The sequence below is a fragment of the Lithobates pipiens genome, unplaced genomic scaffold (assembly GCF_037356315.1).
Source record: "Lithobates pipiens isolate NorthernLeopardFrog02 unplaced genomic scaffold, aLitPip1_a1.2 Scaffold_1, whole genome shotgun sequence".
NCBI lineage: Eukaryota > Metazoa > Chordata > Amphibia > Anura > Ranidae > Lithobates > Lithobates pipiens.
The window spans coordinates 223,941,794-223,954,769 of NW_027507685.1; the positions used below are offsets into that span (position 1 = coordinate 223,941,794).

A 12,976-nucleotide genomic window follows, 5' to 3' on the forward strand; every position below is an offset into this window, starting at 1 on the left:
GTGACGTGTCCCAGATGATTGACGAGAGGGAAGGGGGATGAAGTGATCTTCCTTCCACTCCCCCCCCCCCAAAAAAAAAGGACATGCCAAATGCAGCATGTCAGGGGTCACCTCCCTTAAAGCGGAAGTTCAATTTTTGGGTGGAACTCTGCTTTAATAAACAGACACTCACCTGTATATAACGGGCCAGCGATGAGTCCGCCCGAAGCCTCGCTCCTCTCCCTCTAGCGCCGTCGTTTCCATGTGTGGGCACAGGCTGTGACGGCTTGCAGCTTAATAGCCCGGTGCACACTGCGTATGTGCGAGTTGCACTGTGGGTTATGATTGGCCGGGCAATCTTCTGGGACCTGTGACATGTCCCAGAATATTGCATGGAGGAGAGGAGAACTTCGGCTCTGCGCCATGAACAGGCAGATGATGTCATCAGTCACAGCCAGGTAAGGGGTGATGACATCACAGAACAGAACACAGTTTGAACCAGGGCTTAAATTAACGCAGTGCAGTATCACAAAAAAATGGCCTGGCCATGAAGGGGGGTAAATCTTCCGGAGGTGAAGTGGATATGTAACATGAGATCAGACGCAGACCTTCCATTCAGTTTGTATGACACCAGGCAGGCACTTGCACTAGATTGTGGATGATAGATCTAGGGAGCATTGTACAATCAGATTGTATAGTGTATGGCCAGCTTTAGAAAACAAAGATGCTTTATTGCGATCTCATAGTATAATATGAAACATACACGGCCAGCTTTAGGAAGCCTCCCAACCACACATCTTTGCATACGTCCTTAAAAACGGACACATGGGAGCCGTGTTGCTATGGGTAACACAGACACATCTGAGTTCAATTACATCCGAGCTTTGTCACAGGCAAAAAAAAAGAATGAACTACAATTCCCACAACTATCCACCGATGGAACACCGCGCATGCGCCAGTCGCAAAGCATTGCGGTCCAAGCATTGAAAGATGACGCTCCCTTAGTGCCCAATCATACGCCTACTATTGCGAAAACCCCCTGACCGCGGCTGATTGGTGAACTCTCCTGACAAGCAAGCTCGCAGGCGCCGCTCATTGGAGGAGACCCTTACAACGCCCTCCCCCTTACACACTAGCATCCTGGATGTAGTGGGCGGGACATCAATTCCCGCCCGCTATTGGCGGAGGCGTTGAGGGAGTTGTGTCTGATTGGTTGTGGGGTTCGCACAGTGTTGTCACACCTAGGACGGAGCCTGCAGTCTCTTCCTGGCACTGGAGGACCCGGCTCTTCTTCTCCGGTGATTAAACGCGCTTGCTTACCCCTCCCCTCCCATCTCCCATTACCCTCCGGTATCGGTTGACGTCGCCGCTGTGTGTGCGGAGTGACGTCACTCAGGTGACCCCAGAACTGGGCGCGGGCGCATCCTGCCCTAGGGGGCTTCCGGCCCGGTGTGGTCACTGCGCAGGGGCAGATCCTGGGTGTTGTCATGGCTTCGTCCTGTGTTGTCATGGAGATTCTAGACTGGCCCCATGTGTTCCCTGACAAGCAGCAGCTCTGTGATGTCATCACCCCTTACCTGGCTGTGACTGATGACATCATCTGCCTGCTCATGGCTCTACACCAGGGTTCCTCAACGCGCCCCAACAGGTCATGTTTTCAGGATTTCCCTCAGATGAAATGGCTGTGGTAATTACTAAAGCTGTGAAGCTGATCAAATCACCTGTGCAAAATGATGGAAATCCTGAAAACATGACCTGTTGGGGCGCCACTGATTGCTGCTGCCAAAACGATACAGCCCGTCGTGCTGCGCCGCGACAGTATTTACACATCAAATAAATAATGTCAGGTTATCTCCTTGTTCTAACGCCCTCTGAAAAGCCAATCCACTACGGATCGCTCCTCAGAGGGGTGACAAGAGCTGTTGCAGACGGGCAATGAGCCCCCACTTGTGTGTTGCATAAAGAAAACAAAAAAATGCATCTTCTCTACGTTTTCCGCAATGCACTGCCAGAACGTCCTGCGATGCATTCAACTGAATGAAGTGTTATTTTGTGACACCTGAATTAAAAAAAAAAAAGCAGAGAGCGCCGTGCATCACAGCACGCGCACATTATGTGGTGTATGACGTGATTAAACCCTCGGGGGGGGGGGGGGCGGTTCGCACCATAACACGGGCCTTTTTTATTGCATGATCCCAACAATCCCTTCATTTCAATGCGCTGTCAAAAAAGTGCGGCAGATGCGATTTTTTTTTTTTTTTTTTTTTTAAACAAAGCCACATGACACCACGATTCCACGCGTTGTGGAGGCTGCAAACATCCACAGTTTGCTAGACACATTTGGGGTTCCATTAATGATGCCACCAGGTGTGCGTCTTACCAGTGCAACGTGTTTGTGTGCGGTGCGGGAAACACAAGTGCTAAGAGCAGGCCTGAAGGGTATGTTCACGTTATATAGGTGCGTCCACAAGTGTGCGTTTTGTTTTGTGCGTTCCTGGCAGCCCGTATATAAAAAAAAAATTTAAAATCATGTTATATTTATCTACCTGCACGATTATGGCCAAAATGAGAATCACAATTTTTTTGCTTAGAATAAAAAGATCACGATTTTCGCAACATAAAATCTTTCACTTGATACAAAAGAAAAATGGGCTAACTTTACTGGTTAGTTTTTTAGGTTTTTTTTAATTCATGAAAGTAAATTTTTCCAAAAGAAATTGCATTTAAAAGATCGCTGCGCAAATATAGTGTGACATAAAATATTGCAACAACCACCATTTTATTCTCTAGGGCAGGGATCTGCAATTAGCGGACCTCCAGCTGTTGCAAAACTACAAGTCCCATCATGCTCTGCCTCTGGGTGTCATGCTTGTAGCTGTCAGAGTCTTGCTATGCCTCATGGGACTTGTAGTTCTGCAACAGCTGGAGGTCCGCTAATTGCATATCCCTGCTCTAGGGTCTCTATTAAAAAAATATATATATAATGTTTGGGGGTTCTAAGTAATTTTCTAGCAACAAAAAATAAGATTTTAAAGCGGGAGTCCGCCGGGACTCCGCGTTTTTTTTTTTTTTTTAAAAGCCAGCAGCTACAAATACTGCAGCTGCTGACTTTTAAAATAGTGACACTTACCTGTCCAGCGCGCCCGCGATGTCGGCACCCGAAGCCGATCTGTAGATCGTTTCTCGGGTGCTGCCGCCGCCATCTTGGGTATGGTAATCAGGAAATGGAGCCTTTCGGCTTCATTTCCCGGTTCCCTACTGCGCATGTGCGAGCCGCGCTGCGCAATAAGGACGGTCCCCGCTGCCTCTGGGATCTGTGTGTTTTCCCAGCAGGCAGCGGGGCACTTGCGGAAAGGGGCGTAATCTACGCCCCTTTCCGCAGAGAGCTATCCCGGAGGTGGGTGCAGTTACCTGGATTATCCAGGTAACTGCACCCCCCTCCCCCCTGAAAGGTGCCAATTGTGGCGCCGGAGGGGGGGGGAGGATTCCGATGAGCGGAAGGTCCATTTTAGGGTGGACCTCCGCTTTAACTTGAAACCAACAAATGTCAGAAAAAGGTTTAGTGTTTGTTTAAGTGGTTAAACGTTCTTCATTTACACAGAAGTCTATTACATTGACACATTTTCACAATGTTTATACTTAGTTCCACTGCTAAAGAATGTTGTGATTCTTGGCAGACTGCCCGTTTTTTTTCTTCCTTTCTTATGACAGCTGTGGCTTCAGAAGAGCAGAGAGAATCCTTTGCGTAGTAAGAATCGTGAATAACTTTTGTCAAGATCGCAACGGGGAAAAAAATTGCGATAACGATTCTTGGCGATTAATCGTGTAGCTCTACTACTCTGTGTAAAAGTTTTGCATAGAGCAGCTCAGATTCTCTTCTGGGGTCCCCCGCCGGTGATCCAAGCCCCTCCTCTTCATCAGGTGCCCCCCTTCCATGGGGGGCACCCCTCACTCCAAAGTCCCATTGCTGCATCTATTGACACAGCCGGCGGGACTCAGCCCTGCCCCTCCCGCATCACAGCTTTTGATTTGCCAATGGCTCCTGCTGCTATCAGTCTGCCCAATGAGGAGGAAGACAGTGGCTGGAGCTGCTGCTCACAGGCTCATCGCTGAATCGGATCAGGCTCATGTAAGAAAAACTGGGGAGGGGAATTGGAGCTGCAGCATAGAAGGTTGTAAAACCTTAAAGGCTTCACAACCCCTTTTATTTTTACAGCAGGTAGGATTTTTTAAAATTGTGTTGCAAAAAAATTAAATAAAATCACATGGTGGTGTCATTAGGAGATAATGGCACCCATGCACATCTGCAGCCATACAGCGTATACCACACCTGGCCGAAATGGGCTCATAAAGTGCACCGTCACCACGGCAACACACTTAATTCCCAACTCGTTTTGAAGCCTGAGGATGGACATGGGAAGCAGACATTAAGCTTCTTGCAGAGAATCAACTGTGTCAGCTTTTATTTTTGTCTTGTGAGTTTCCATTAGTCCCCCCCCCCCATCCCTCTACTGTGCCCTTCTTCATATCCTGCTACTCCTCATTCTGCTGTTTCCTATTGCAGGTGACAGAGGTCAGAGTTCACCAGAGACTCTCACAATGGCTACGGAGATCCTGCTCAACGACCTGGACACCAAGTTCTGTGCGGATAACCTGCTGACCAGCGAGGATTGGGGTACGTGAGATTATTCATTCAAAGTGGAAGTCCGGGCTACACCTGTCTGATCTTAAACCTGCTCCCTCCCCCTTTATAACTCCTATACTAACTCCCCTGTAGAGGAGAGAGGCTTACTTTTACCTATTCTCACGGCGCTCCGGTCTGGTCATGTGATCAGCTCCAAGCGGCTGGCTTTAGGGGAGAGGAGAGATCTCTGAAAATGCTTGCAATGCCTGGGCAGCGATGTCACTCATAGACTTACTATGGGGGATCTGTTGTCAACTGTCTCTTCTCTACTCTGAAGCCGGCTGCTGGGAGCCCATCATGTCATTGGAAGAGAATGTCATGAGAATAGGCAAGTATAAGCAGCTTCCTTCTACAGGGGAGTTAGAATGGAGGTGGGAGCAGCTTTAAAGTGTTACTAAACCCAATAATATGAAAACGGTTCATCTGTGTCCCCCCCCCACCCCAACAGTGCCCACAGCTTATAAATCGTCTTTTTACATTAAAACTCTGTCAATATCATGTGACCTGGCTAGCTCTAAAAACAAGTAAATATTCTCTCCAGCATAAATGACACAACTGAGCATGTGCAGATTGGCTACCCTGTCTGTGTTAAACCTCATACACACGATCAGACTTTGTACAAACTTTTCCGTGGACTTTTGTACAAAGGGCGTTGGGCGTAAGTTTGTATTGCATACACACGATCAGACTTTTTGGGCAAAAAACACGAACGTAGTGATGTTTCAACATACTGACAACACTTCAAAAGACGACGTTCAATTACTCCAGCGCCACCCTTGGTCATCTTCTGTATTGTTGTCTGATCTTTGCATTGGTTCTGAGCATGCGTATTTGTACTTTGTACTGGTTTTGTGTACACACGATCGGACTTTGCTCCATCGGACTTTTGTTGTCAAAAAGTTTGTCCGTTCGCACAGCCAACAAAAGTCAGATGAAAACCGAAAAAGTTGGACCGATGGAGCACACACACGGTCGGATGTTGCTCCAAAACAGCTAATTTGCATGTTTGTTGTCAAAAAGTCTGATCGTTTGTATGGGCCTTTCCCAGATAAACATTGTAGGAGAGGGAGGATCTGTGCATACAGGATGCAACAGACTTTCTACACAATGCAGAGGATTAACTCCTTAAGTTCCACAGTGAGTATAACAAGCATGCTATACTTCATATACAGACTGATTTTACTGTTGTGGGTTTAGTAATACTTTAATCCTTCGACATGAAATGTCAACAAAACATATCCTTTATAGTGTGTACTTGTCTTATTTCAGAGCCCTAAAGCTAGCCATACATTATGCAATTTTCTTATTCAATTTCTTTTACATTAACCTTCAACTATGTAGTGAAATGCCGCGTACACACGATCAGAATTCCGGCCAGAAAAAGACTGATGAGAGTTTTTCATTGGAAAATGCGACCGTGTGTATGTTCCATCGGAATTTAGCTGTCCGAATTTCCGCCAGCCAAAAATTTATAGCATGTTCTCAATTTTCCAGACAGAAAAACTTTCTATCGGTAATTCCGATCGTGTGTATGCAATTCCGACACGCCAAAAATCACGCATGCTCAGATTCAACTATGAGACAGAAGCTATTGGCTACTGGCTATTGAACGTACTTTTTCTAGTCACGTTGTACGTGTTGTACGTCACCGCGTTATAAACAATCGGAATTTGATGTGACCGTGTGTAGGCAAGACCGCTTGAGCTGAATTCCGTTGGAAAAAGCTATGATGGAATTCCGATGGTGTGTACGCGGCATAAGGGTCTGCCTGATTGCTTACAAATTGAAAGTGTTTCGGTTTGACCTCCTATTACAGTGTATGGTTTTTGGTAGAGATGCACCGAAGTTTGGGTGGCTGAAACATATCTGCCATAAATGATGCTTTTGGTATTCTGCCAGTAGAAGAAAAAGGTGCCAATAATGATGCAAAAACGCACGTGATTTTGCGGCAATTTTACAATGCTTTTACAGAGCTTATGGCGTGTTTCTTATGTGTGAAGCCAGGTTTGAATCTTAGCCAGTTTGGCAGGAACCAGATGGGACTTGTCCCATGTATGGTGAGGCTGATTATACCCAATTTAACTTGGGTGCAACCAGCCTTGGCATGCGACTATAGCTGCTAGCAATAATCACTGTGTGTTCTCTTCACTGGTATGGCCCCCCCCCCCCCCTCCCCTGCTGGGAGAATACAATATCTCTGTGGTGTCGATGGGGGAAATTAGCAATTTTCTTCCCTGCAACCAAGAAAATCTCACCATCTGTGGCCAGCTTTTAGTTTAGATGGAGTCGTTTTGAGGATGCCTAAGCTCATCTCTACTCATTAGAGATATGGGGTCTGCTATTGTTGGGAGTAAGCACTAACACAGTGCGAAATGAGTTACCTCACACTTCTGTTGCGTATTTTATGATGTTTTTACCTGTTTTGGTAAAAAAATTTCAAATGAAGGTGGTTTTTCAGCAAGTGCGGTCATCCATATGTTCTCTTCTTTTCTGACATTTTTGACCTCTTGAAAATGCTTCTTGTCTGGCTGCTGTGCTGAATAACTTGTATCATTCTCCTTTGAGCCATTAAACACTTGCCGACCATAATATAAATATATATACACACATGTTGCAGTTTGCAAGTGGTTTACCACAATGTTTCTCAATTCCAGTCCTCAGCAGGTCATGTTTTCAGGCTTTCCATTCTTTTGCACAGGTGATTTGATCAGTTTCACAGCCTAATGCCACATACACACGATCGAATTGTCCAGTGGACTTGGTCCGGCAAACAATCTGCCGGACTTTATAACGAATGGACTTGGCCACACACGGACACTCAAAGTCCGGCGATTTCTAACGCGACGTACAGCACGTACAACGGGACTAGAAAAAGGAAGTTCAGTAGCCAATAGCTTCCTTCTCGTACTTGCTTCAGAGCATGCATCATTCTTAGTCCGCCGGACTAGCACACCAACGAACAGATTGTCCGCTGAAAGCCAAGTCCGGCGGACAAATTTTGAGTCAAAACTACTTTCTAAGTCCGCCTGACTTTTACGATGAAAAAGTCCGCTGGAGCCCACACGCGATCGATCATGTGTACGCGGCATTAGTAATTACCACAGCTGTTTCATGTGTGTGAAATCCTGAAAACATGACCTGTTGGGGGTACTTGAGGACTGGAGTTGAGAAACATTGGTTTACCGGGATTATGACTAAAGCCATCAACCATAACAAAGGATGAGCTCAGAACAGCAAACAGCACGTGGAGAGCCCGCCAGGAAGTCGGCACTGCGGAGCGCTAATCATAGGCAGTGAGACATTTCCCAATGCGCGGCTGCAGGTCACTGCTTGTGATTAGCGCTTCGCAGTGCCGACTTCCTGGCGGGCTCTGCACGTGCTGTTTGAAAACACACCTGAGCTCATCCTTAGCCATAACACTGGTATTGTTTTTTTTTTCAGCCAGGGGCTGGCTTTCCCTTAAAAACATTCCATGTGGCTCATGAGCCGCTGAAATGCTTTCAGAAGCAGTGGGGGGGCTGAGAAACGATCCAACGGTGCCGTCCGGCTGATCACAGAAGCGCTCAAAAAGTAGATTTGCTTTGATTGCCTCTATGGCCTTGGAGGACTGGAGTGGCATCATGATATCACTTACGGTCCAGGGTGGATGTAAACAATTTTTTTTCTGAAAGCGAAAGATGAAATTTTTTGCTTTTAATGGTAAAGAAGAGATTTGGGGTCTTTGAATGTTAGAGCGAGAGCCATAATAATTGTTCTGGACCACCGACTTAAAGTATTGTACCGAAGGAATCAGTTGGGCTGCCAGGGAAGCAGCATTTTCAAGAGGAGGGGTGAGCGATTGCAGCCTCTGTTGTTTTTCATGCTCAGTTTTCTTTACATCCTTCTGCAGCTTGTTAGGTCAGGCCATGTGTGCGCTGCATGAGGAATGAGGAACTAAGCCTGTGTTGTTTTTAGATTTATGACATGATTACTTCCTCCTCACCACTGTGGAGGACTTGCTGGTTTTCTCTGCACTCTCTCCCATTATACTATTGCAGGTTTATTTTCCATAATACCTGCTGGATAAACATAGTTGTGTATGCTGATCAGCAGGTTATTATTTGTGCCGTGAGTATTGGTGGTCAGCAGAATTCTAAATAGTTTTATCTATGTACATGATGACAGAAAAGGATTTCCTGTCAGCCAAGCCAGTTATCGAAAAAGTTCCAAGACCATAAAAACTGTCATTTCCGTAGTTCAGTGATGGGCCTCACCTATAAAACAGTCCAAAGATCGGCGTCAGACAATTTACAGCAACTGCCTACATACAAACCTGTCCTGGAGCCTGATGTTCAGAGAATGATTGTCTGCTTTCTGGAAGGTGTAAAGGCAGAAGTTTTTTTTATCTTAATGCATTAAGATAAAAAAGCCTTCTGTGTGTAGCAGCACCCCCCCTAATAATTACCTGAGCCCCATCTCTATCCATCGATGTCCACAAGTCCCTCGGCTGTCCGGGGGTCTCCCTCCTGATTGGCTGAGATGCAGCAGTGGCGCCATTGGCTCCCGTGGCTGTCAATCAAAGCCAGTTAGCCAATTGGGACAGGGGGGCGTGGCTGAGCGGCCGTTCTGTGTCTGAATGGACACACAGAGCTGCAGCTCAGGTGCCCCAATAGCAAGCTGTTTGTTGTGGGGGCACTCGTCAGGAGGAAGGGGCCAGGGGCAGCGAAGAGGGACGTGAGAAGAGGATGATCCGGGCTGCTCTGTGCAAATCCACTGCAACAGAGCAGGTACGTATAACATGTTTGTCATTAAAAAATAAATAAATAAAAAGAATAGACTTTACAATAACTTTAAAAGTGTGGCCAAAGCTTTTTTTCTTGTAAGCCAGAATCATCCGACAGCGCTGTCAGCTGACGTCACAGAGTGGCTCCAGTCTCTGGACCATGTTGTCGGTACCCACCCAGCTGTGTTAATTAACAGTTGGCTCTGGTTCTCAGCTCGCAGCTGAGAGCTGAGGCCAGCTGTACCCGCCCCTCTCCAGAATGGGGAGCGGTGATTGATAGTCACTGCTCTCCGCTTCGAGAAGACCGAGAACTGAGTGATCAGCAGTCATGTGATCGCTCAGTTCTCAGTCTTAGAGCTGGCAGGGAACAGCTGCAGCAAAGAGGTTAGTATATATGTTTGTCTTTTTAGTACCCCATACATCATCATCTTTTTTTTTTGGTCATGCTATAGCCAAAAGATGGCTACAGTGCGGGCTTACTTTCCTGGGAGGGTGTACATAGATGTCCTCTTGTGATCACGCTGCCCATGACTTTGGACTCAGCTGATCACAGATCGGGCTAAAGGGCCAATTTCAGCGGCTTATTACCATGTGATCAGCTGTGTCCAATGACAGCTGATCACGGATGTAAACACAAGCTGGTTATCGGCTTTTCTTTCCTCATGCTGACAGCATGCAGAGGGGAAAAGTGAGCCGATAACCCGCTTGTGTTAAATGGACGTCCACTCTGATAATCGGGGCACTGATTATCAGTACAGTCCCAAAGGTGCCCGCCAGTGCTGCCAATAAGTGCCCCCTATCAGTACTCTTCAGTGCAGCCTCATCAGTGCACATCAGTGAAGGAGAAAAATTACCTGTTTTATTTTATAACAAACTATGAAAATTTTTATTTTTTTTTTCAAAATTAACGGTATTTTTTTCCCTTGTTTAGCAAAAAATAAAAAACCCAGTAGTGATTAAAGAACACCAAAAGAAAGCTCTATTTGTGTGTAAAGAAATGATAAAAATGTCATTTTGGTACAGTTTTGCATGACCGCGCAATTGTCATTCAAATTGTGACAGTGCACACACTTCCTGGGTAGGAAGGGGGTAAAAGTGCCCAGTAGGCAAGTGGTTGAAGTAGAACCTTATCCCGTTTGCAAATTTTTTTTTCAATCCCCTCTTAGGCCTGCTTCACATTTAGCTGCATATACCAGATTCCAGCAGCAAGAGTCAGTGGCTTCTTGCGTCTGGAATTACAGGTGCAAGTGAATAGTGGCGACTATCAGCCTGCATAAAGTTTCAACAAGGCGACAGCAGCTGTCATTGTTTATATATAGTGGCACAGCAAGCAGTTACCTGCAGTTAGGGACAGGTGCCCGGTGTGCGACTACATGTGGACAGCTATGGCGGCCGTCAGCCTTACAATACAGACTGTGTGCCCCCCAACAACACCCCTAAAAGGTATATATAATATGTGTAAAGGTCTTCTATAATCAATTGCTTTCTTTTGATGCTGTGCTGAGGACAGACTGGGGGTGGGTGTGAGTCTAGAGGAAGAAGATAAGGAAGATCTATATCATTTAGGAATATGACAGTGAAAATAACTTTTATTTCTACAAAAAAAAAAAAAAATAAGAAAAATATTAACGTGGACCGAAAATGTTAAATGTGTCTAAGCAATTCTCTGGAAAAATGTACCTTTTGTCTGGAATTCCTCTTGAAAAATATCAGTGCACCTCCTTTTTTTTTTTTCTTTTTTTTGTGGTTGAACTGGATGGACTTGTGTCTTTTTTTTTTCAACCTGACTAACTATGTAACTATGTATGTGCGGTATAGCCTCGCTGTCCCATTGATTTCAATGGGTAGGAGCGGTTTAGGAACGGTGAATACACCGCTCCAAAGATGCGGCTAGCAGGACCGTCCTGCTAATGCACCTCTCCAGTGTGAAAGCCCTCCGGCTTTCACACTGGAGTGAAAGGGGCCGTTTTTTTCAGGCACTATTTTTAGCGCTGTAGCGCCTGAAAACCGCCCCAGTGTGAAAGGGGCCTAAGAGCTGGAAGTGGTTAATGTCACTCTGCAGATGGAAATTTGGTAATGAGCAATCCTAGAAATCACCTGCAAGTGGTAGAAGATGCATTTTTTTTACCCATATTGTAAAATATGTGATAAACTGATTATTGTATAATATGTAAATTCTTTTTTCCCCACAGACACAGGCCTATACAGTTATGGAGATGTGTCGGATGACTATGGGGAGCTCTTTCCATCCGGATTTAATTCCTTCCCTCTGCACTTGGTATGTAGCAGCTCTACCATGTTCTGAAAGCCGTTTTCCTGTTCTTCTTGTCTATATCACATCTTCTGTCTCCTCAGTATGACAGCCAGATGGATGTGGAGTCATGTTCTGTGTCCTCCTCTCAGGATGAGAACCACAGTGTGAACCTGTCAGGTGAGATTAATTATGCAATACCATTTAGACTCCACTTAGGGGGGATCATGGTGAGACAAGGTCATGTTTTAATAAAGGGCAGAATGTATGACCTCAAACATTATGGGGGAGAATTACTAAAACTGGAGCACTCTGAATCTGGTGCAGCTGTACATGGTAGCCAATCGGCTTCTAACTTCAGCTTGTTCATATAGGCTTTGGCAATAAAATTTGGAAGCTGATTCGTTTTTATGCAGAACTGCACCTGATTTTGCTCTACCGTTTTTAGGAAATCAATCCCTTTTTGAAAGAGATGCTCACAGGCATACATGTAACATCCATAATCTGTAGAGAGATTTGGAATATAAAAGGGAAAAATTGGGGCAAGGGGGAAGTGGGAATTTCGATGAAACATACAAAGTCCCAATTCCCCCTTGTCCCAATTTTTTCCTTTTATATTCCACATTATCGGGGATGGAGACCTGGGTACTGGATAGTCAAAGTCCCAACAGTTCTCTCTTTCTACTGTAGAGAGATTTAAAAGTCTGAGGTTTATGTAACTTTGTTGTGCAGATATCACTCCCCATTGTACTGCTTTTGTTTTGCAGCCAAACTCTGGGCTATTTTTTAGGTCATCTTTTAAATTAAATAAATACAAAGAGACTCTCATTGCAATATTTACTTCCTTTTTTTTTGTCACCCTCCTGCAGTTCCTCGTTTCTGCCACAAGATGTCTTTAGTCTTCGGGGTTGAATGATCTCCAGCTCCCATGTCTTATATTCCTGAGAGGGGTTCTTTAACTCCACCCCTAGTTTGCTAATTAAAAAAGGCACACATTTAGTTCACATTGATAAGTGTAAGCTTCAGGCATGCAATAAAAACACCATTTAATCCAGTTATGAATTCACTGAAAAAAATGTATTCAGAAAATTTTAGGAAAGCATACAAATCCAGCATTTGCAGTAGTGACAATTTAACATTGGTAGGCTGCAAACCAGGGTACAAATCTGTACAACACATAAGAGTACATATTTTTAATAAACATAGTTTCTCTTCATACACATTATGAAAATACAATTGAATGGAATTTTAATTACAATTAGTATAAATCTTCAAATCCTATCTTTTTATCAGCTTCCTG

At 45.1% G+C, this 12,976-nt stretch overlaps 1 protein-coding gene across 2 annotated transcripts in view; it reads left to right on the forward strand.

Annotated features, from left to right (window-relative positions):
• The first annotated feature begins 1,173 nt into the window (after nt 1-1,173).
• Nucleotides 1,174-12,976, forward strand: part of ATF6B (activating transcription factor 6 beta) — a 66,822-nt gene continuing 55,019 nt past the window's right edge. For both annotated transcript variants that reach the window (XM_077483609.1, XM_077483619.1), the window contains exons 1-4: nt 1,174-1,277; nt 4,544-4,654; nt 11,618-11,703; nt 11,781-11,856. In XM_077483609.1, the coding sequence (XP_077339735.1) occupies nt 4,579-4,654; nt 11,618-11,703; nt 11,781-11,856 (238 nt within the window). In that variant the 5' untranslated portion in view covers nt 1,174-1,277; nt 4,544-4,578. The remainder of the gene's footprint in view (nt 1,278-4,543; nt 4,655-11,617; nt 11,704-11,780; nt 11,857-12,976) is intronic.